Below are 24,708 nucleotides of genomic sequence, written 5' to 3' on the forward strand. Positions count from 1 at the left end.
CGGGCAAGTTCAGTTACATTGGAAAACAAAAGGAAAATTAAACCTTTGTAGAGAAATTCAAATTTTAAAGGGTTCATGAACCTTAGTTCAGGAAATTTGGCTCTAAAAAACCAGTGGCATTGCCACCAAACCATAAAAACACACACAAGGGGCAAGGTTATTGTGGGTCAGGAACGCCACACAAATATGCAGGCCGACTGCACACTGGTTAGCTGTCTTCAAAAATAAGATGACTTACTATTTCAAAACCAAAAAAAAAAGGCAGGACAAAGAACAATTTTTACCCATTATGCTTTATTCTCTACAATACTTCGTTAAAGAGTTCAATGATTTGCACTCAGAAGTTATATAGCCAAGAGGCAACCAAGTGTAATACAAAGAATTGGTCTGAAGTCTTTGCACTGAAGGCCATACAAAGTCTCTTGCTTCAGGGAAATAAGAATGAAAATGAACAGAAAGAACACATAGCTCCCTAAGCTCCAGAATATCGATAGAAAATAACATTGACGGTTAGTGAAATTGTAGGAGTTAACATATCATGGAAAACACATCTTGTGCAAATATTAAAATTAACACCCAGGACTTTTGTATAGGTGACTTTTATTATAAACAATAAAATATATGTAATGTCTCAACTACAAACCTTTCATTTTGAAAGGGTCTCTTAACATGAGTTGCTTTAACATTATGAAGCAAAAAAGTTTTAAGAACCTCACGGTGGAAACAATCCAAAACTGACAAATTCTAGTGATCAAAGACATTCTCTTTTAATCAGTGTAAAACAGGACAATTCATAATTACAGAGAGAATGTCCTAGCTGTGGGTATTATGAGACAAGCCAACTTTCCAGACCAAAAGGCACTCACAGCTAGGGATGAAACAAACTCCGAATCAAACCAGCCAGGGCTGGTTCCTTGAAAACAGTGGTTACCTACCGTTCGGCTTGAGCAGCCCAGGGACAAAGGAAACACCAAGCAGAAAACATTCCCTTCTCTTTAAACCTACCACTCACACCACAGGTACTGGCCACCTCTTCACTGCTTTGGTCAACCGTGTGGGAGGCAGTTCACTTCCAGTTCAGAGCTGTTGTCTCCCTATGCAAAGCTGCCACATGGATGATCCAGACCTAGTATTTTTCCTGAGAGCCACCTGCCACACAGCTTCAGGAGGTGACCATGGCTACACACGCCCAGACCGCTTCCTGACTGGGCCCATTTAGGACGGACTGTACTGACAGTGCCATTCCTTACAGGGCCAAGTCGTTTTCCTTGGTCGACTCCTGAGTCCCCTTGGCAAGGCAAGAGGAACTCGAGCATGTCCACTGCTGGCCCAGGACGGGAGCGTGAGGGAATGTGCAGGGGGTAAGGCTTCTTCACTCCAAAACCACTTCAGGGTGGGACTGGGCTTCTGCAGCCCAATTCTTGTGCACTGATTTTTTTTTTTCTTCCCATTTTCTGGGTTTAAAATTTTTCTGTTCATTTTCTTAAATGGCAGGTACCCCACCCTCAATAAAATAAAATTAGAAACATATTACACATTGGGGAAGACAAATAGGGCAACATTTCTACAAGAAAAATTAGGCTTGAAGAGCATGGCACTGTAAATGCTTGCATGACCAGTCTCACTGAGCGTGCTCAGGGGTGAAAGTTTAGCACCATTTTTTTGCTTTTTTTTTAATCTTTAGAAATTAAACACAACTGTTAACATAGAACACTTGAACAGTAATGAGTGTAGCCCTATGTACCAATACTGTTGTACAAATTGGAGGTGGGTGGCTTAGTCCACCCTGACATCAACCCATGGCACCTAAGAATAACTCATCACGTTTGTAACAAGACATTTACTATTCTCAGCAGCAGGAAATCAAAACAATCCCTTCATCTTCAAAAGCTTTTTCATAAACCTTGCACGGGAAGAGTGCAGGACGTGAGAACGCAGCACCACAGCAAGATGGGGTGTCTGGATGCCAGCACGCTACCCTTGCACACTCCACGTCCTCGTGGATGGCACAGGATGGTGCCCAGCACACCTGCTCACCCTGCTCCCTCTCCCACGGAATGGGGCCACGGCACCTAGAGTAGTACGCACATCGTTCCTTCAGCTGGGTCCCTGCTCCCCCTCCCCCATGCCTGGCAGAAGAAAACTCAAAAGACCTTTTGACTTGAATTGCCCATTTCGGAAAGCCACACCATCACCACATAAACTTCAAAATAAATTAAATCAACACTGTGTTCACTGGGTTGACACCCAGTCCACTTCAAGAGTTCTCTAAGCATGTTGAAAACCAGTGTATCCCCGAGGGTCCTTCCTTCCAAGAGCCACCTCTTCTCATGAACCATTTCAGCAGTGCCGCTGTGACAGTGTTTTCAAAGCATCCTTTAAGTCGCCAACTTGTACGAACTTTGCCACCAAACGAGTGAAGAACAGGTAAGAGGGAGGGGAAACCTGCTGACAGCTGTTTGGAATCGGCGACAACAGTGAGGGAGATGTGCCATGTGAGTCTGAATGACCTAGAATAAATGAGCTGTTTGGAACTTTGCCATGGTGGGTGAAGAGTCCCAGCATGTTAGGCAGATATTCACCTTGTTTAATTACACAGCTTTGTTCTCAAGTCCTGTAAAGGCCTGAAACATCCAGTCTTCTTACGTCTACAGGCAAACCAGACAAAGGAACTCCTCTGCTCAAAGGTCCCTTGGGATGTTTGCCCGAAGAGAAAGCCCACCTGGAGACCCTGGGTCTCTCCTACGACGTGTCCTACCGCCCAGCCCCAGTACCTGTTTGAACACCTGTGCCTCCTGAGATCCTAGACCAGCTACAGGCACTACCACCAAGAGGAGGGAGGTAGCCGGGTGGAAAGGGGGACCTCCTGTGGGCACCCCAGTCCGGTCCTCCGCAGGCCGCGCCAGGAGACACAGTGCAGGAAGAGTGCTGGGAATCCACCTGTGCACGGGGTGAGGATTGAAACCTTCGGGGTTAACCCAGCAACGAGCTCTGCAGCGCCATCCTGAGGGCTTCCGGTCTGGACGTGTGTCTCCATCCAGGAGCCTCCAAGAACTCATGGTGGCCACGTTCAACCCTAACATGGCATCCACATATGAAGCATGGAGGTTGTGATCAACTCTTGGTACGCAATAAACCGGAAGTTTAAAAAATGGAATTTAAAACAACCTAAAAATGTTTCTTGTTGGTCTCCGTTGCCCAGACTGCCAGGGGAGTATGCCTACTCAATCAGGGGAGGCCGCGGGGTGTGTGGGGTAAGCCTTCGCAATCATCAATTCCAGCTTCCGAGGTGTGGCCAACACAGGAGGCAAATCACCAGAGGCACCTGCGTGCCAAGGGTCTTCTGAACCCACACGGTAATTCTCCTAGTCAGGGAGGAGCCCCAATCCAACGGAACCCCGTATTGAGGAAAGGCTGAGATAAGGCTTGGGCCCCTCAAGTTCTGCTTCATTCAGTGTAACCCCGCTCCCCTCGGTCGGCTGGAGGCAGACTTGGCAACGGAAGCTAGCATCATAAAATGGTGCAGTAATAGAAGTAACTGGACCAGGAGGAGGAGGCATCTGCTCCAATGATGTCGTAGCCATTGGTGGCCACAGGGGGGTGGGGCTGGTCGTGCAGCCGTGTGTCAGGAGTAATGATTGTAGAGGGGCGGGGCATGAAGACCACCATTCTGGAAACAGTGCTGCCGAGAAGCGATGTACTCCGCGTAACTGATTGTCACCTTCTCACTCCGGTACCTGTGGGAGGGAACAGGGAAGGCCATCAGGAACTCCAAACACTTGGCATTGTAAAGTCACTCAGCAGAGAAAACCAAAAGCCTATTCCACATTTTGAAAGAATAAAATGGAAGACCAAGAGCAATCTTACTTACAGAAAATGAAAGACAGCACAAGAAAACAATGTTGTTATTACAAATGAACGAGATGAAAAAGCACAATCACAGTTCACCCCTGAGAATGTATTTTCTGCACATCCCACCTGTGAAACACTACATAGGCTTGTCACCAGGCTGCGCTTAAGCATCTGCTACTAGGTCTGGATGAAGCATTTCCAGGTCAGATTACACGGGCGGCAGACAGAAGATGGCTGCACCAATGCCCAGTGTAAACTGCGAGTCTACTTCAGGTTAAATGTGGTATGTGTGACAGAAATGCAACCTCAATTTGCAGAAAAGCAACAAACAAGTCACTTCACTCAAAGGGGCACAGATACCTAATTCTGGGTCAAATGCTGATGAAGCAGGTAAAGGACCCTGGGGCTACAGGGGACGGGCCTCAATCCCCAGATGAATATGCCATACCATATCACAGGGTCATCAGAACGAGGTCCTAGCGCTCTGGCTGTGCTCTGGAAAGAGCCGTGAGTCAGGATGCGAAGCATGGGGTGTTACAAACCTATGGAGCCTACTACAGACCACAGGAGCTGGGTGTGACAATCCTTACCCAGAGCCATCTCTTTCCCACTGTAATCACTCCTCCACTGCAAGGTGATTATTCCTGAATTTTGACAGGGAAATGGCTGTTCAAGTAAATTATAATAATAATAATAATAATAATAATAATGCTTTGTATTTTGAAGTTTTCTTTCTTTTTCTTTTTGGAATCCAAAGCATTTCAAAAACACTGGGTTATCTTCCAAATAGACCTGCGAGGTTAGTATATGATTATTCAGCATTTTACAGATAAGGGGCCAACAGAAGCCCCCAGAAGTGAACCCTCTCAATGATACTGGTTGCAGTAGGGATGGGAAGACAACTGGCATCTATCTACTGGCCACCTGCAACACTGCCTGGCCCTGGGCTACACGTTCTCCAAATGCCACCGTACCACACCCTAAGCAACCCCGAGGGATTGCCATTTGCTTCTGTAGACAGGAAACTGTTCCACTCAGAGAGGTAGAGTAACTGGCCCAGGTCACACAGCTGGAAGTGGTGGAGCCCAGAGTTCAGACCCCAGGTCCACGTGCAGCCTCCCCGAGAAGTATTTGCCCCAAGAAGGCAGAGGCGTGCGCCTCCTTGTACTCTGGAGTACAAGTAAAAAGCATTTCTGAATATTCTGTTAACAGGCAACCCCCCTGCCCCCCAACCGTGAGTGACTTCAGCTGGCCGGGCCTCCAGCACTGAGAGCCTTCTCTCCTGACTTCAGTCTCTCCACCAGCCTTCAGCAAGCAGGTCTCACAAAGACATTAACGACTTGCTCAGAGGCCTGAACCCTGCTCTGCCCGATGCTGGGGGAGCCTTTGCTGCCAGCTTCCTCGGAGCTCAAGCCTCACCAATGCTTCTCTGGTTTAGGGGCAGTAATTAGCAGAGCACATTTATTTTCTTCCCTTTTCCATCCAACCCCAACTAAATTAAAATGACAAGGAACATGAGAGTGGCTTACCTGGTGAGTTTGATCGTTTTTCTGAATTCACTGGTAATTGGAGCCTTAAAGCCACCTTTCCTGAGCAAGGAGTCTATTGTCTGGATCTGATCCCAGTCTGAGGGAAGAGGGCACAGAGGTCAGGGCACGATGACGCCAGAGTGGGACCTGCTCTAACCCGGCGCAAGAGGAGCAGCCGGAGCTGCGAGGGTCGGAGGGAGCCACAGGCGCTGGCCCCACGTCCCTGGAGCCCGTCTGCCTCACCGGCAGTCCGAGCAGAAGCTCTGAGACATGAAATGACAGCCCAGCGCAGGCCGTAACGGCTGTCCTCAGGACGCCTGCCCTGTGTCCTTCCGTCAGATGTGATCCCAGCATAATTATCTAGAAACACGCATGGGCCCAACAGAGCCTGGCTTGCTGGCCAAGAGCTGGTACAGAGGGCTGTTCTGCGGCAAGAGGGAACTCCAGTTCTGCAGCTTGTATTCCTCTGTGTGGCCATCCTTGTGTTGGTGATTTTAGGAGTCCCAGACAGCAGGAAGGAAGCCATGCCTTTATGAAGGATGGGAAAGTTGTTCACACAACTATTGTGTTGTTCTTGCACATTTTTAACAGATAGAACCAAATACATCAAAACTGAAAACCAAAGAGAATCCCCTAAGTTACATTAGGGGATTGCCCCAAATCTTTAAAAGTTTCCCAACCAATTTTCAAATGGCACAAGTAAATCGATTATTTATTTAAGCAATCGTCACACCTCACTACTGAAAATACCTATGACGTGCCTCCTTGGGTAGAGAGGTGCTAGATTCATGACCTCAAAGTGGTGGCTAAAAGGCTTCCTTTTTATGTCACATCCACACTGCTTCTGAAGAAGTGTAAACACAGCCACGCCGTGTCACTCTCCACATAGTTAGTTCACTGATGTACTCAACCGGGTATTTTCTCACCCAACCAATACTGTGTGTTTCACATATTATTTTCAAAAAGACTAATTCCAAGAAAGGGAATTGGGTTACATATGACAGAATGCAGACAACACTTAAAGGTATCCTTCTAAACACTCTTTTACAGCAATAACCTGCCCAACTTACTTCCTACCTTTACTCTCCTTTGTAAGAACTTATTAACTACTGAGCTCTTTGCAGGGGAGGTGACCTTTTGCCCTTTCCCAAGTATAATATTGTTTAATAATCCATGACCCAAAGTTCAAAAGCCCCTGATATGGGCTGCTTCCCTTTACAATGAACTCCTTAACATGGCCAGGCTGGTTGCTGGGATTCTGCTTCAACTACCTCTTGAGTTTTGGGGGCCAACAAATAAAAGTATTTACTGAAATAAGTGACACAAGTGGGTCCTTATCCCTTCTTTCCCAGTCCTGTTTCTTTCTGGTAGTTTATTTCTCATTCTGTAGGAATCTGATAGCTATTAAGAGGGAGAAAGGGCTTCATTCTTAGTTGTGTTTAGGTTGAAAGACAACACACTTCACTTTCCCGCCCTTTAATTGGCGACACTGAACAGTATCATCCACCGAAATTCCGTTTGTCCAACTCACCTTGTTCCTTAGCAACCTCAGGTAAATATGTGGCTGTACGTTTGACACCTTTTTCATTGATGAATTCAATTCGAATCCCATGGACCCCTACCTACAGGAAAACATAACCAAATAAATGGCATTTACTTATTCTACTAGAACTTGAGTCACCCACCTATCAGTCAACACTGCCACCTGACCAGCTTGACCCGGTTTGAGAAAAGGGGGACCTCTTGCTTTTCACAACTAACTTGCTCTCTGATATAGAAGCGAAGGAAACTTCAGCTTAAGGGAAGGTGTGGGTCTACGCATTGCCACCTCTCTGAGAGTGTGAAGGTTGTAGAAATAACTTCTTTCATAATCTTGAACACTCCACCTTTAATCTATTCCATTAAATGAACAGGCCACAGGGCTTTGACCTGGGTTCATGACTCCTCATAAACGGCTAACAGTGACTTTTACTCAAGGGCTTACCAAGAGGGATCTAGAATAGCATCCTTTACCCCCATTACTTATATGACAGGGGAGAAGGATGTGGACAGCGGCTTGGGAAGAAACCGGAGAGGCAGCCAGCCTTCATGTCTCCTCCGACTTGTGCCAGAGCTCTGTTCTGCCCCCGTGGTGCCCACTGCCCTCAAGCCCACGTTCGCACTCCTGCGCCCTCTCTCAATGAAGGAGATACATTACCATGTACTAACCCGAACCCAAACGAACGAGAGACGCAGATTCCAAATGCGGCTGTTCTCACCTCCCAGTCCAGGTAATCACTGGCATCCTCAAAGTTAGTGAGGAGGGAGACGGAGCAGAAAAGCTTAGGCAGCTCCTCTCGGGTCAAGGGGGGGAATCGGCTGTCCTTAAGTGCACTGGAGGGGACAGAAAACATATGTGAGGCTGCTCTGGAGTTGGGAGCCGACATCACGTGCCTGAGCATTCAGGAATCCTGCGCTCTGCAGAGCAGCAACTCTGCGTCAACGGCGATATGCCAGAAACTACTGGATGCCAGGGGCTGTCTACGCCTGGACCGCGAGGCGACTGACCCGAGTGAGGCCCCCACGGTCCGGGACCACCGAAACGAGCGCTCTCAAACTTCGTCCCTTAGAAGAGACACAGCCAGGCAGTTGCTTCGGTTCTAGCCAACTTATCTACAGCTCTCGCGTCTGGTGTCATTACCTGGTTAACGTGTATTCCCTGAGTCCTGAATGAAGATTCATGGCTGAGAAGGTCCCAATACAGCCGCGGAGCCGCTTGTCACGCCCTGTCTTCCATGTCACAAAGAGTGGACTAAAAAGCAAACACAAAACATTCTCCAGCCCCGAATCGACCACGGTAAGAACAAAACCTTGGTTGTATCGCTGCTCATTGTGGTCATTCCCCAAAAGGACTGTTTTGGGAACTGCAGGCTCTCGGGAGAATCCCCGCCTCTCCGGGAATCGTGCAGCCCCCGGGTGGGACCGGAGACCCACTCACCACCGTGACGGGGACAGAGGCTCTCTGGGCAGCTTTTCCTATGCTACGCTCCCTGCCAACAGCTGTCGTTTTCCTTTGTCTCCCCAGAACTCAACTTTTCCTTCTTCTGATTTTCCATGCCTTTCTCCTCTATTTCCATGAGGGCCCATTTCCCCAGTTCCATCCTTCATGAAGACACACAGGGCCTGTGCACCTTCCTACCTTAATTGCAAGTGCTCTGTGCAACCCCATCTTGTCCCCATCATTTTTTCTGCCCCTCACAACTGTAATTACCTCCTGCTTATAAGCGTTCAGAGAAGAAAAACAGTGTCTCCTCAAAAAAGCTTATTATCATTATGAGCAGAAGCTGCCACTTTCTGTGTCTGGCCAAAGTCACACTGCAGTCGGCTGCCTGACACTGATGGAGGCAGAGTTTCTGGGGGGACATTCCAGGGCTGCCCCTTCTTCCTCAGAGTCCTCCACACTCATATGCCCCACCTCTTAGATTCTGAGGTAAATACTTCTAAAAAGCAACTTACACTTTTGAAACGATCTACTTCTTTGATCACTTTTTTAGAGCAGATCTCCCACATACCCACCTTCTTCCTTCTGATAAAACACAAACAGCACCAGCCAAATTACTCTCCCCAAACCTACTGAAGCCCATGCGAACTGCAGGCGTCCGCACGACGGGAATACAAGCCACCAGCAGAACAGCCCCTCTGCGCCAGCACCGAGCCCCCACACCGCCAGGCCGTGCCCCCTCCGGCAGGGGCGCTCGGTCCCCATGGACCAGCTCCATACCGCCACCTGCTCTGTCAGCACTGTCTGGCTCTGTAGGTTGGCCCATTTCCCCTCCATTTTCTCTCCTCTGACACCATCACACAGGAGTAACTTCCCGTCCACCACATGTGCTATTTAGCTGCATGCGTGATCTGCCAACTTAGCAAGTCTCCCAAGAGACAGGACCTTCCCTTCGTGCACCTCATTCCCTGCCTGGGGGCTACGCGCTGCCTCAGGCTGGCATTAACAGCCAGGGAAGAGTAGTCTCGGGCCAATGAATGCCCCAAAAGAGCGGCTCAGAGCTGCTTCCAGTTCTGAGAGAATGCTGGCTGGGGTCTCCACTTTATGCTTCACACATACTCCTTGTTTAAGTCACTGACACCGATAGGGCTTGGGACAGATAGCTGATTCTTGAACTAAAAACAGTAAAGCAGAATGTGACACCCTTGGTGGGGTGCCAGGGGCCCTGTGGCATTACCACAGGATTCGCAACGCACGAAGTGAGGTGCCTTCAAAAGAGAATCACAGCTCCCCTAAAAGAGCTACTGCCCGCAGCCTGGCCTCAGACTCCCAGTTCCCTGGGCCCTCCATGCCACGGGGACCCACGCGCAATGCATGGCTTCTCGACTTGGGAGGCTCACGACCTACCCACTGCCCTGTGAGCCAGCCATGAAACCCTCCCGACTTCTAGGACCTGAACAGCAACCCTATCCTGCCTCCAAATGCAACCTGGCCCCTTCATTCCGAACCCAGTGAATGCTCTGGGTACTGCCTGGACATTCCTCCCACCCTGGTCCCATTACCCTGGGCCCACATGGCGTCAGTGCCTTCTGGAAGCCATAGACTCTTGGGAGTGGCCCCAGACGGAGGCCACCATGCCCTTCTCATTGTCCCTGCCCCCGGCCAGTTACTCACTAGGGGTCATTGGTGAACCTGGGAAGCCGTGGCTGTGGGAAGCCGTACAGGTGACAGTAGAGGACATCAAAGCAGTAGCAGCACATCTCTGCGGTCACCACCAGGCTCTTGGTGCCGGCAGGTCCATTGGGCCGGGGAAGAGGGCTCAGCGCACCTGAAGCGGGATTCATTCGCGTGATGGGAGAGTTTGCAGGTGCCAGAGTTAAGTCCGACGCATTCTCCCGGCCACTGCTGCCATCCACATGCTGGTGGTTTTGAAGAGGGCCTGAACTAGAGCAGGGGACAGTTGCGGACTGGTTCCCGTGACCATGCGCTCCACTCCCCGATAACTTGGGCTTCTTGACCCCACAACAGCCTGCTGCCAACTTGGGCTCGAGTGGAGGAACACAACGTCTTTTTCCCATCCTGATGCAGTGCTTGAGGTCTGGAATGCTGCAGAACCCTAACCCAAGAGAGAACAGCTACGGGTTAGTTCCCATGGTTAGTCACAAGGCAAAGACAAAAATCAAAGCAGGCAGAAGCTGTAAACTCTCCCCCCCGACAGGTCACACGGCAACAAAGGGTGGTGGGCCAGCAGCACCTCTAAGGAGACAGTCAGTCCCAGCTCCTCAGGGGGAGCTGTTTTCGATTTCACCATGGATGGAGGCCGGCGACGGGCAGCTCCCTCCCACCAGGACTCACTCCCCAGGGCAGAGGAAGGGTAGGTAGCAGCCAGCAAGAAGCTGGAGCGGGGACATTTCCAGAGGACTGGAAGGTCGCACTTGACCTGTCAGGCCCTTCCTCAGGTGGCCTTCTCTACCTTTTTAGAGGCTCCATATTGCACCATCATGTTTCTAAAGGACCCCAGAGGAACCTGCATGCTCTTCCTGGTAAGCGTTCTCGTCAGCACCAACCTAAATCTACCTGCGTGCTGCCAGCCCAGACTTCTGCAGGAAAAGCAGGCAGCCGCCGCCTGACCAGACGTGCCTGGTGGCGCGAGGCTCCCTCCGTGCTGTTCTCACGGCTCTGCTGCTCCAGCGCCTCACTCATTTTCTTTGATTCTCCTCTGAACTCTCTCCAATGTCTACACATCTTTCCAGCCTTTCAGGACCCCATTCAAAAAAAGGTACAGCCTAGGAAAAATCTTTATTCACACAAATGACCCAAGCCCCACAGTCCTTTCGGGAGGCAGCTGTTCCTACCCTGTCAGAGCAAGACAGATGCAAAGACACTCAGCTGAACAACGTGGGGCACTGGGTGGGCTGGGGAACCGGAATGTCCCATCTGATGATGGAAATGAAGGAATTTTTTACTAATTTTCCTTCTTAAAAAGCTTAAGGTAAACATGTGTAGCTATAACGTGACCAAGACCCTGTCTGCTGTCTGTCAATAGTTAACAGGATCAGGAAAATAGATTCTAGTTATTTCAATGTCAATAATACCAAAGTTGTAAAATTCAGCTGACTTGAGAAAAGCATACTGTATTTTTTCTCAAGTCACTACAGTAATTTTAGCAAAAACAAACAAAAACAATCACACACACACACACTATATATATGCACATGCGGGTGCGTGTTACCTAACATTTTCCCTGAGATACAGACATGTAGCGCATACGCCTTTTTAGGCAATGCTCTACAATATATTTTGGTTGTAAATTCTACATTTTAAACCAAATTAGATATTTACATACCCATTTGCTTGCCATTATTTCTACAAAAACAACTTGTCACTGTAGGTTGAATGAGATACAACAGTTCACAAATATGATCTATGTCCTTGATATATGCTGATCCACACAAAATACTCATTTTCGTACCTAGGGAGATTCTTGGATGGAAACTGTCTACAGCAGACAGACACACAGCCTCCACCCACCACCTTGGGGCTCGGAACGGGCAGGTGCTTTTTTTGAGACAGACTAGGGACTTGATACGATAAACCCTCAATGACCAGTCTGTTTCCAAGCGCAAATGTCACTGTCTTGTGCTGACTGTTAACAGGAGGAAGCATATCTTGGTTAGAAGTGTTGCCTGCAGAGCCAAATGGCCTGGGTGCAAATTCTGATTCCTCCAGGATCAGCCTCTTTCTGACTCCATTTCCTCAAAACAGGAGTAACAGTAGTGCTTGCCTCCTGGGGTCGTTAGGAGAACTAATGAGTTTAGTGCAGATAAAGTACTTCAAACAGTGCCTGTCCAGGAGTAGGCATCAACCTACTCAGCTGCTCGCACTGTCTGTCTCCTTGATGGACTCCTTGCACTGGGATGCAAATTCCAGGTCCGCCAGGACTCCGCTGAGCTCTCGGCTTAGAGCAGTGCTGGCACGGAGCAGGTGCTCTGTCAACAGGATTTCACTGAATTCTTGAACCACTCAGCAAGGCAGACAATGTTTACCGTGACTTTACAGAGGAGGAAACTTGGGCTTAATAATCAAGAAAACCTGCTCTGAGCCAGACTGCCACTGAATGGCAGTTAGGATTTGGATCATAATCTAGCTGTCAGACTTCAAGGCCTGCTTTGTCTATCAGGTTACAAAGAAGAATGAGGCCTGCCAATAATACCCACTGGATTCAGTCCCTTTCCTAAGGGCATGATAAAAAAATTACATGCAAGGGTTTACTAAACACTAACCTAATAGTTTGTAGAATCTTGCTGATAAAAATGGAGCAGGAAAAAAAATCAAATCCTAAGCCCAAAGGCAATATCTCAGCCATCACCTGGAAATGATCAGAACCCACCCTGCCACTGTCATTTGAGTTCACCATGGACACCACTGGCCCCTTGACTTTCTATCTTGCACATAACCGGGCACAGGGCTTAGGACACTTGCTGAAAGAAGCAGCAAGACTATCTCTAGAGAGCTGGGCCCCAAAAGGGCCCTGAAGGGAGCCCCGAATTCAAAGCAGCAAAGAGTAGGACTGAAACACAAAGGTTAAAAAAAAAATCTTTCCTCATTCTCATTACACCAAAGCACACCTGCAGGAAGTAATGTCATGGGATGGTGGCAACTCAGATGTTCCTGAGCAGGTGTCACCCACTGTCTGCCTGGTAAAACACCCTACAACAGAGCAACACAAGGGATTTCCAAGCCATGCCCTGGAAGATGACTCAGGTCTAGAAGATTCTGTCTACATACCACATACAAAGCTGATCTGTTGAGGAATGATCCCAACTGGTTTCAAGTGATTACATTTAACAATACCCCCAACACCCTACCAAACTATGAGTTGAAATCAACAGAACCAACCCAAATGTTGTGATTCTTCAGGCCCAAGCATTTCTCTGGAGGCCACTAAGTGAACAGTTCAATCAGTAATTTCAATTAGAGACCAAAGGCAGAGATAAATATATCAGAAAGCATTTCTTTAAAAACATGTTCCATAAATTTAAATATCTGAAAAATTTCAAATGTATACAAAAGCAAAACGGCCTAATGAACCCAATATCAAGCATTAACATTGTTCAACACAGAGCCAATCCTATGTCCTCTACAGCTGACCCAGTTCCATTTCTGCCACCAAATTATTTTGAAGGCATGTTTTTTAAGAGGGCCAGTATTTTACTTATCTGTTAGCATAAAGGAAACCTTAAGTGAACGACAGGTAAAGAATGAAGTAAACCAGAGTGCTGACAGTAAACACTTTTTATCACAACATTAACCCTTGTCTCCGAGACTTCTGACCCTGCTCCAACATGGCGCATCTCACCACAACCAAGTGGTTCTGGACTCGGCTCCCAGGGCCGCCCTCATGATGAAAGAGACACTCGTTTCTCCAGCAGCTCAGCTTCTGAGAGAGCAGCACGGATAGACCTTAGAACAACAGCATTTCGGTACTGACCTGTCTGACCAGCTAAAAACTGATTCCCCAAATGACACCCTTCATCTTTTCTGCATGTATTTGTTCTTATCCTTCCCCAAACCTCATAAATGGTACCAACAATGGTACTTTGATCGTGGGGTAACTGAATAGTTACTGTGAAGTTGGTTCATCTGAAATAACGAACTGGGTGTAAAAACTCTTGCTTTAGAAAAGCATATATTACCAAGACCCCGCCAAGCCGGCGGCTGGTTTGTCTTTCAAAGCTCAGCTCCAGGGCCGCTTGCGCAGCGGCAGCCATCCCCTTCCCTGTGTCCCCCTGAGAGCCCTCAGAGTGACCTGGTCCGCACTGGACTTCCCCCGATGGAGACAATGCCGTACTTCCACAAACTGCGGGGGCGAACACCGCAATCACTGTCCTGCCTCTTAAGACCCCCTAACCCAGCAAGTGTCAGCCATTCAGGACACTCTCCGTGTGCAAAAAGCCACCACATCCTGCACCTGACCTGCAACACTCAGGGGGTCCTGACCTTCAAGAGGGTCACAGCAAAGGGCGAGGGCGACTCTTCCTCCCTCTCTGGGGGGCGGAGCACTGCTCTGTTGCTCTGGGCTGGGCGGCTTACAAGGCCACTTAAATTCCAGCCAACACCGCTGTCCCAGAGGCTGGGGGTACTTCAAACCTGCCTTTCACAACACATAACATGGTGCCTGTGTACACCGTACACACCAACCATCTTACCCCAGATGTCCTAGTAATTTCATTTAGGTTTGCCTTTTTCATTCAAAGAGTGTTCATGGCCCGACCTGCGCTTCAGACCCTCGGTCCCCCTGGGAGGCCTCACCGAGTGTGCTGGGGCTGAAGGTGAGTGAGCACAAGTACCTGCTCTCACCAAGCGCCAACTCCGTCCGGCCCACACCAAGGAATGGTTTAATTCATAGCAAAATGGGCGGCCAGTGTGGACAATTCATTCTAAAAACTAGGTCAGTTATGCCCTAAATTAACTTCTTGGTCTGATTCATGCCGGTAGCTATCTTATTTGCTGAGATGCACCTGAAAATGGCCAGCCTTGCACTGGGCTTCAGGAGCTGGTGACTTAGGGACGCTCAAGGCTCTCCTCTGACAGGCCATACCTGGTTTTTAAAGTACAGTTGAGAAGAACTTACTTTTCTTTCTGAATGATGGGAGCCTTAAAAGGTACCCACTGGAGCATTATTTGCCTAGGGGGCAATTTATGATTTCAGGAGTTAATACAAATGTCATCTCATAAATTGCTGATGTTTATAAACAAGGTATGGAGACCAGTATTAATGGGGATGTGAGGACACCCTGACTTTAGTGGCTGGCTGGGCAGCAGGGCCTCCTTCCCTTGCTGGTGATCCCGTTCAAAACTCCTTTGTCCACTCAAAGCAACAACCTAACGTCTTCCCAGAGCAGCTCCCGCCTTCAGAAGATAGAGCCTAGGCTTTGACGTTATAGTCTAGGATGAAATCCCGCCTCTGTCTTGTCACTTACTGGCCGTGCAAACTCAGGCAGGCTGTCACATCTCTGCAGACTTAGGCTCCTGCTACTACAGAGGGTTACTCGTGAACACTCCGTGAAAATGACGTGAAAAACATCTAGCCATTCTTTGGCACATAACCACTACTTATTGACGTGTCTGCTAATACTAACAGTGCCACTACCTCTAGTGATAAAAGTAGAGTTGGTTATAAAAATAACAGCTCTGCATTCTTAAAATTTCTAGAGTAACAAATGCCCTCATAATAAAATTCTATTAAGAACTACCCAGTAGTCTAAAAGATCCTATAATTAGCATACGATTATTATTACTCCAATGACCTTGATGCTTTTCCTCTTTGGAAAGCAATGGCTTCTAATCAATCATCTACTGTTCTTTGTACTGTGAGATGCCAGGAAACATAGGGAAAGGAAAGAGTATTGCGCTGAGTTCTAGTCTACTGGGGGCCTCTTTTAAGCTTTGACACATACAAAAAAGAGACTAAACTTGCTAAATGTTACTAAATTTTGTAAAGTCTGGATATATATTGAGTACTAATGGAATTACCGTGTCAGAGTAGTAATTTAGTATAGATTTAGTATAGATTTAGTATAGATTTCAAACAATAACCAGATAAAAATATCTAAAGAAGCCTGGAGGTAGAAAAAAAAAAATCAAGATTAATCTTTTGAAGACAAGCCTTGAAACAGCTCATGGGAGTGCAGGAAGGGACATAAACTTATCACAAAGAAAACAGATTTAGGAAGTAGGAAAGAGGCAAAGAAAAAAGGGATCTTTGCATTTTCTCCTGTTATTATTTAGTGTCCAGATGTCTGCTCAAATCAAGCTTTATACAGAAGGAACAGGTTGCTGTTTCCTTTGTGACATAGAGAGTTGAACTGAAATTCAATTTAATGATTATTTTCTGAGTAAAGAAATGGCACCTGAGCTATAATTTTGACTCTCTTACGGAACCATTCCAAGAAACAGGCAGATGAAAACCCACAAACACTCTGGTAATCATTTCAAGCAGTCACTTCTGTGTTTTTGAAAACATATCCAAAACACGTGTGTGAAAATTTTCCCTGAAAAATACAGATCTGTATAATTGCTTTTAAAATTTATAGATTTAAAAAAACGCACAGAACTACACATTTTTCATGTCAACTAAAAGAAAAACAAGAATACAGGAATCAAGTTTTAGTTGTTTTCAGATCCCCTCCCTTTACTATGTGACCCATGACAAGAAGCCAGATCCTTCTGGGTCTTGGTCCTTTTGCTTGTAAAATGAAAATATTTGTTCCCTGCTTCCCTCAGAGAGGGATTGTGAGGCGCTCCAAGACATGAAGTGCTCTGAAAAACCCACTCTACAGGTGTTAGCATACCACAACTCATACACTCCAGGGTTGCTAATAGCATAGCACTTCTGATATGCTCAAGAATAATAATAATTTTTCTAGAACTCTGTTTATATATAGAATTTTAATTATTTTCAAGAAAATAGTATCATGGTGCAGATTAGGACAAAATGTTCCAAAAAAATCTAAGATTATAACCATATGGAAGAGACCCAGTAATTGACCTTGATCAAGAACTGCATTAACTTCTGAGTTTTGATCCTGGCTTGTTTAAAAAAAAAGAGTCCTTTGGGAAGGGGTGGGAGCCAGATCTTCCCGTAGTGAAAACGTGAAGGGTAAGTGTAATGCTACATTGCCACCGAGGTCACTCTGCTGTGACTGTGGAAAATAAACTTGTCTTTACATATTTAAATTATTTTAAAAGAGAACAGGAAAGAACATCAACATTAGGACCCCCTCGGGGGCAGTGGAAAAATACAAGGGGACCAAAGTAAACCTACATCCTGAAATCCTACCACAGGCCTCAAACCACAAAAAGAAATACAATGCTATTCTTAATATGTCTAAGGTAATACTCACTGAAAGAAGAAAGTTTGTATAGTCAGCAGAACAGCTATAACAGAGGAGGGGAGCTATTTTGTCTCTGAAATGAATTTCCTTCCTTCCAATTCCATCCCTTCTTCCTGTACCTAAGACGGAAACGCAGGCGCAGTGAATGAACAAAATCAAGGCGCTGCAGAGGTAAGACATGGATGGTTTTCGAAAATTACAACTCAACAGCAACTTCTAGGGGGAAAAATAAAGGCTTGGGAACAGGCTCTCTCCTTACTTCAAAACATTTCCAAACCTAAATCTAAGGCAGCAACGAACATCCACGAACTGAATCACCTCCTGCTTGGCGTCACCACCGAGGATGCTGAGGATCAAAGGTTTTATTGAACCTGAACATGAGATACACGTCAAAACTTCCTCCACACATGTGGACCAAAACTTGCACTCAGGCCAAATATACCATTTTCAAGGTTCTCCTCCACTGGTTTCAGAACACATATTCTCAAATCCTCTGCAAAGACGGTGCTGAAGAATTACTGGACAGCAGGCCAGGGTCCTTGAGGGCAGGCCACCTTGTTACCCCAGGAGGAGATGGTGATTGTTGGTAAGAGTTATTCATCCTTAGTACTAGTCTTGCACAGATCTCTTCAACTCTCCTCACCCCACCACAGTAGAGAACTGAGCCTCCCCAAAGATGTAAACAGGAGACTCGAGGCCCCACCCACTCTATCCAAGGAGAGGGCAGTGAAAGAGGAGAGGCCCGGAGGATCAGGGCGAGGGAGCGTGGAGTTCAGCTCAGGACAGGGGACGGAGGAGGGGGGCGAGGAGCGCAGGGCGACACCAAGAGCCTGGGGAGGAGGCACGAACCCGAGCGCGTGGCGGGGTAATGCGAAGGGGGCTCTGCGCCGACAAGGAAAGAGACACCGAGGGTGGGGCTGGGGAAACGAGAAGAGGAAGTGTGCGCGTGGAGAGTTCGCAGGGAAAGGACGGGGCGAGCCGGGAGGGGCGAAGCAGGCAGAGGCAAAGGTGGGAGGTAAGGAAACGGCGGGTGGGCAAGGAGAGTACGGGCGGCTGGGAGGGCTCGGGGAGACAGGAGCGACGCGTAGGGCGGCGGGGGCCGGCCGCGGGGGTGGGATCCCGACGCCCGGCGGGGGAGGGGGCCGCCAGGCGGCGCCGGAGACCACCAAACTTTACGCAGACCCGAGCCCGTCTCCAGGAGGGCGCGCAGAAGGCGCCCGAGCCCGGCCTGCCCCAGCGGCGGGCCCGGGCAGGGGCGCCCGGCCGGGACACGCGCCCGCAGGCCCCGCCCGCTCTCCCCCACGCTGCCCCGGGACCCCGGCCGCCGCGGGGTGCGCCCGGGCCCCTCCGCGCACCGGGGGAGGAGGCCCGGGGCCGGCGGCGGCGACCCGGCGGGAGGCAGGCGGAGGCGCGACGCAGCCAGAGTTTCCCACCTTTTCTCCTGGCCCAGACGCAGCCGGGGCGGACAGGACCTCTCGCGCTCTGCCTGCTCCTCCTGCTTCATGGAGCCATGCGCCTGGGTGGGGGCTCCCGAGAGAAGCGGGCCCGCGGGCGGGCCGGACGCGCGGCGCGGATGGGGCGGGGCGAAGGTGGCCGGCGGGCGGGCGAGGAGGAAGCGGCGCGGCGGCGGTGGCGGCAGGGGAGAACTGCTAGAGGTATTCCCCGGGCAGCTGGAGGACTGAGCCGAGCCGGGACCCGAGTCCGCCGGTATCCCAGCAGCCACCGGAGGCAGTGAGGTAATGGAGGAAGAATGTAGGGAGTCCTCCAGCGGACCACACGCCCTCTAGCGAGCAGCCAAAACCATAGAGATCAGGGACCTGCCAGAGCACCGCCCCGCTGCTGTCACGCGGGCCGAGCCCGCGCACTTATTGGCTGGCGCCGGCCTACGAAATTGAATTTAGGAGACTGCCTTCCGTGCGCGGACCGAGTCTCAGGCAGTGGGAAAGGAAGGGGAGACGCGGCGGGGTTCGTGGAGGCTGCTGTCCCGCGTGTCGCCCAGCGCGCGGCGCAGTGCACGCCGGGCCGCAGGGGCCTCCACCAGCCGCCGCCGAGCGCGCACGGGCCCAGTGGGCGGCCTGTCGGCGGAGCTCGGGACGCTGCCGGTGACCGCGCCTCGTCGCTCCGCCCTGGCGCACCGCGGGACCGCAACCCAGCCGTCCACGGCCTGTCTCCGTGCGCCCGGGCTCACGTCGCCTCGCCGACCCGGCGGCAAAGTTCGAGAGCAGCCGGGAAGGGGACGCGCAGACCAGCCTTCAGTCACGCCGCCGCCTCGGCACCGGGAAGGCGGACTCGGGAATCCGCTGTCTGTGGTGACCTCCGGGTTCCCAGGCCGGAGGTGACTTTAGTGGGATTGCCCACCGAAAAGGATTTCTCAGTAGACGACGGAGCACGTTCCTCAGCACTAGCAGGGCAAGGGTTCAAAACGAACAAGACATTTTGATTTGATGACTTCGCATTTTATTTTTAATTACAGATGGAGTTGCTGTAAGTCCTACCAAGTTGCAGTAAGACCACTCCAACGCTCCAGGCCGCGAAGGCACGCCCTGTTTTAAAGCAATGCCAGTCTTGTTAACACAGACTCAAACCCACAGACAGACTGGTGTTTTGCTGTTCTGTTTATGCACAAAGGAATCCTTAAAGTGTTTGTCCTCAAGGAGCAAAGAAAAGTATCTAGTAAAAAATGCAAATCAGATCTGACAGTGAAGCTTTCCAGCAAAAGCCTTCTGCTCTAGAATGCATAATATACTCAAGCATAATAAGATCTACTACTACAGACTTCTAGCATAATTACCTGTAGGCAGCAAAAACTGAGGGAACTGAGTGATTGGTGTCTCGGATCTGGAGCTCTCAAAGAACACGGTGAAGGACAACAGAAAGGAGGAGACAGCTGTGGTTTGTAAAAGAGGAGGTGACTTAAAAAAAGCGATTTCTGTAGCAGTCTTCATAAGTCCTGTCACAGTCTTGACACGTTTATCTGCTGTTGAGGCCACATTTGCCGTTTCTAACCTTGGCCTGAAAAACTACACATTATATATATGATCATATGGCCCAGAGCCAGAAATGCTGGAGGCAGCAAGCCAGAGGTCAAAATTATTTTTTTCCTGAATAAGAAGATTAAATCCTGACTTAAGATAATCAGAATGAATTTCACATAGTGAAAATCTTTCCAGCTGAAAGTCTTAAAACATTGCATCCAGAAAAGACCTTAGTCTTATTGCTCCCAGGGTGGTACTATATCGTCATTAAGCAGCCCCCAGATAAGGGAGTTATTGCTCTCTGGTTATCAAGCTGTCAGGAGGTAAATGATGGAGCCAAGTTGGACTTGAAACACTCAAAACAAAAACAAACCTTGCTTTGAGCCGTCAAAAAGGCATTTTACTGAGAAGTAGGACCCAGATGCTGGGACTGTTAACTGATGCCAAAAGGAAAAGTCAGGACTTTTAAAAAATCACTTTGGGGTCATCTCGTGTCAGCAACAGTCTGAACTGATGTGAATATAGATAATGAAATTATGAACAGGAGGAGGAAAGTGAGAGCAATATATGCCATAAATAAGGAAGAGGCTGTGTCTTACCTGCCTTCTCATTTCCTACATGTAAAACAGAAACCTGGTGCATAGGAGACATACAATAAATACTTGGAGCCTGGATGAATAAGTGAAGAAGAAAGCTAGCAAGCTGCAGGAAGGTCATGTAGTTGGGAGAGGGGAACTGCAGAAAAGCTAGGGGGCTCAGGGCCTCTATGACCCGGCAGTGTCATCCCCATCCGCGGTGATACAGCTGCCCGACTCCGTCATAATACCTCAAGACAAATCACCTGCCTTACAGAGACGGACTAGCTCTTAATTGTTCCCACCACAAAAAAGAAATAATTATGTGACATAACTAGTTCACTCTATAGTGTTAATCATATTGCAGTATATAAATATCAAATCAACACACTGTACACCTTAAACACAATGTTACAAGTCAATTATGTCTCAATTTTAAAAAAGATATACAGTAATGATTAAGAGAGTACTCTGGAATCAGACAGCATGGGTTCAAATTCTAGCCCTGACACTGAACTTGGGCAAGCTAATATATCAGTGACTCAGTTTTGTCATCTGGAAAATGTGGATTGTAACTATCTAACTCAGGGTTGTTATGGGACTTAAGTAAGTTTTATATATATAAAGCTATTATCAGCACATTAAAAATGCTAATTGAGCCTCATTAGCATTAGAGTATTGTGATAAACATGAAATTAGGCTGCACACCAGACATACTCATTCTTATGGATTTGCCCCTTGGATGAGCAATGCTTTGATGTTCTAAGGGCATTTGCCAAACCATAGTAACAAGATTTTATAGGAGATACTGATGGGTGATTGAGATTTCACCATTTCCAGATTGACATAAGGCAGGTCTTGATAGGAGATACAGTCTGAATCTGTGCTTCAGCCTCCATGAAAGGTAGGCAGGTAGGCACAGAGAACCTAATCTCCTCCAGAGATAGGGCCTGCCTCCAGGTAAATCCAGCTGGACAAGGATGATGAAAACTTACCTACTTGAAAAATCTTTAGCTGTACATATAAATGTAAATGGGTTAAGTATTTCAGAAATGTGAAATAGTTTAAATAAACTGGTAAGACTTTTTTTGTTTGCAGTAGAGTTAGACCGTATTAGTCTGAGAAGATGTGTTTTCAAACTTTGTCACTTGGGTATACAATTTAACATCAAAAAGTTTCTAAACTTCTAGTACTACTGGGAAATAAACCAAGTTGAAAAGCTCAAGTCACATGTCCATTTATTCTATAAATACTATCAATGTCTAGTCTGTACTGAGGATTTTGAATTGCTTTTTTATTGAGATATAACATACACATGTAGAATGCACAAATCTTAAGTATACAGTTTGATGGATTCTGCATTGCATCCATGTTACCACCATCCAAATTAAGATGTAGAAATTCCCAGCAGCCCCAGGCTCCCTTGTGCCTCTACCCAGAAGATAACCATTTTTCTGACTTCTATCATCAGGAATAATTTTCCTTATTTTTGCATGTAGAAAAGATTCATACAGTGTGTCTTCCTTTGTCTCCGTTTTCTTTTGTTCAACCTTATGTCCAAGAAATTCATCTCTGGTTATGTGCAGCTATAGTTCATTCTTTTTTTATGCCATTCACACATATTGAATGAATATGTCACGATTTGTCTATCCAGTATTATTTTAAAACAATCTTATTCCATTTTCAGAGTCTAGAGATTTAAGATTTTTTTTAAAAATACGATCTCATGTTTGTTTGCAACTTCAGTATAGTTCATGCTCAAATTGCAACGGTTAAAAATGTCTATTGTTATCTGTAGGGATCCAGGCAGGAGGAAGGTACTTCAAGACAGCAATACATCCTCAGCTTGTATGGCCTCAGGGTTATGTCACCTGCCCCCTCTGCCGTAATCTTGCTGCAGAGAACTTAATCTTTCTGACGTTCCATAGCACATCACATTGAGCTGTTACGCTGGTGACATCTTGCTGAATGGACCTGATGAGCAGGCAATGGCTAGTGTACCTTAGACGGGTTAGAAAGTTGCATGTAGGAGGTGGGAAATAACCCCTAATCCTGGTAAGTACTGTATCAATTAGGGTCCAGGAAACAAAACACATTAGGTATTTCAAACAAAAGACATTTAATACAAGGAATTGGTTACACAGATGTCAGAAGTCTAAAAAAAACAGTAGATGTGGAGGTAACCCCCAAATTAGCAACTGTTGAAAGTAGCTACCATCTCGGGCTGGGAGATCAAAAAGGAAGTTAGCATTACCAGAACCTAGGAACTTGAAGGACAGGCCGCCAGGGCTGGTGCTGGACTGAGAGACCCTTGTACCATGCTGAGACCTCTGATGGTCCTGTGCAGCTGGTGCCGAGAGAACCAGAGCAGTGGGGAGCTGGAACTGCCCTTACTGGACGAGTGAGCAGGAGCTGAAAAAGGGAAGAGATGCCCTTCTCCCCCTCCCCCTTCCAAGTTTCCACCAGGAACTGGCAGAACCTAAAAGGAAATCAGGTGGCAAGGGAGTCTGGGAAATGTAGTTTGCAGGCTCCCAGGCCCGCATCACTGAGTGGAATTAAAGGTAGGCTTGGTCAGGGCAAGAAGAGCTAAGTAATGGCCCAGCATCCCTTGAAGGCTTCACAAAATAGGAAGAAACCTTAGAAGTTCTGGGCCTTCTCCCAGTACCGCCCAAAGCCGTCCCCATCCCTGAACTATGTAGCACCTTAGCACCCACCCAGCTCCTGAATTTACGGCTCCTAAAGCTGCAGCAATTGGACAACACACCGGGGGATGGAAAGAATCCGAGGTCAGGTACACTTTCCCTTCTTAGCCCTGGCTCAGGAAAGGGACACTTTCCGAGTCAGTGCCTTATAGATGTAACAAGGAGTTGCTTAATATAATGAGTTTAAGTTTCTCAGAGATGGAAACAGCTGAGAGCAATTTAAGACTACCATCACATCTTCCCTCCCTGTTCTGTTCGGAGACCTGTATGTGCAGAGCTGGGGGGACAATGAGACTAAACAACATCTAATCACCAAAGAAAAGGCAGGACATGGGGCCCCAGAGGAAGCTGGTGAGAAGCTATGTGCACAGACACCAACCTGCGCTGGGGAAGGTCTCCATCTCCTTGGGGCCTTCTCGGGATGGCAGAAAGGAACCGTGTTGAGTGGAAACCAGTGAGCAGGTGTAGGGCAGTAGGAAACCCCCGACTGCTGAGGACGGCCCCAGGGCAAAGGGAAAGAGGCCGAGCATCCCTGAGCGCATCAGGAATCCTTGCTCACCGACCGCACCGGCGCTCCTGGCCCCTCGGGACTCATGGACGCTGGCCAGCATGAGCTACGCAGCCACGTGCTGCACAAGTCACACAAGCCACATGTTGGAAGTATCCCGAAGCTACAGCGCTGGGCACAAACGGGTCTGACGACAGGAGTGAATAAGTGAGTGAATTTCAAAGGGCAACCATGCCAGGAATATTTTCTTACTTCTCAGAGGAGGGATCTTAACTTACTAATGAGAAACTGAGTTCCTAAGCGTTAGAGCCTTAGAACCCTGGCACACATTTGTTCAGAGAAAAAGCCATCCCAATCTAGTGATCATCTTTCTAAACTACATGAAGCTGTGAAGCTCTGGGAAGGAGAGTGCAGGGAAGATGGGCAAGGAGGACCTGGGATGGGAAGGGAGCAGAGCACCTCAGCTCAGAGTGAGGCAGGGGAGGACAGATGTGGACATGCTGCTGACGGGTGGCTGCACCACGGGGCCCGCTAGCCCTGTTTGGGCTGTGAGTGTGGTTTTCTAGACTCTAAGCACAGAGGTATTTTTGACTCAGCACAGTGACAGGACAACAATAGCTCAGCGTCTGCCAGCTGCCCAGTTTAGACACGAGACCCCCCTACATATTTCTCTCTCTGCCTACTCAGAGA

General features: G+C 48.2%; 1 protein-coding gene across 4 annotated transcripts; it reads right to left on the bottom strand.

Annotated features, from left to right (window-relative positions):
- Positions 1 to 275: 275 nt before the first annotated feature.
- On the bottom strand, positions 276 to 19,027 carry AMMECR1L (AMMECR1 like). 4 transcript variants are annotated; one of them, XM_036884073.2, is made up of 9 exons: positions 18,692 to 19,027; positions 17,268 to 17,377; positions 10,036 to 10,477; positions 8,062 to 8,172; positions 7,640 to 7,754; positions 6,913 to 7,003; positions 5,625 to 5,909; positions 5,382 to 5,478; positions 276 to 3,737 (listed from the first exon to the last, which is right to left on the bottom strand). In XM_036884073.2, exons 3-9 carry the CDS (start codon positions 10,437 to 10,439, stop codon positions 3,626 to 3,628), a joined length of 1,215 nt encoding a protein of 404 aa, XP_036739968.1. In that variant the 5' UTR covers positions 10,440 to 10,477; positions 17,268 to 17,377; positions 18,692 to 19,027; the 3' UTR covers positions 276 to 3,625. The 4 variants fall into 4 exon arrangements, 3 of the variants coding, with proteins under 3 accessions (XP_036739968.1, XP_036739967.1, XP_036739971.1); XM_036884072.2 differs by lacking the exon at positions 17,268 to 17,377; XM_036884076.2 differs by lacking the exons at positions 5,625 to 5,909; positions 17,268 to 17,377.
- Between the last annotated feature and the right edge of the window lie 5,681 nt (positions 19,028 to 24,708).

This window comes from Manis pentadactyla, chromosome 8, assembly GCF_030020395.1.
Source record: "Manis pentadactyla isolate mManPen7 chromosome 8, mManPen7.hap1, whole genome shotgun sequence".
NCBI classification, from domain to species: domain Eukaryota; kingdom Metazoa; phylum Chordata; class Mammalia; order Pholidota; family Manidae; genus Manis; species Manis pentadactyla.

What these genes read in the sequence shown, in the direction of transcription:
- AMMECR1L (XM_036884072.2), bottom strand. Translation starts at nt 10,439, where the DNA reads ATGGGAAAAAGACGTTGTGTTCCTCCACTCGAGCCCAAGTTGGCAGCA. An exon ending in AGGTTCACCAATGACCCCTA is followed by an intron (nt 8,173 to 10,035) that starts GTGAGTAACTGG and finishes TTTGCTTTTTAG; the next exon opens with TCCACTCTTTGTGACATGGA. An exon ending in GTGATTACCTGGACTGGGAG is followed by an intron (nt 7,004 to 7,639) that starts GTGAGAACAGCC and finishes GTTTTCCTGTAG; the next exon opens with GTAGGGGTCCATGGGATTCG.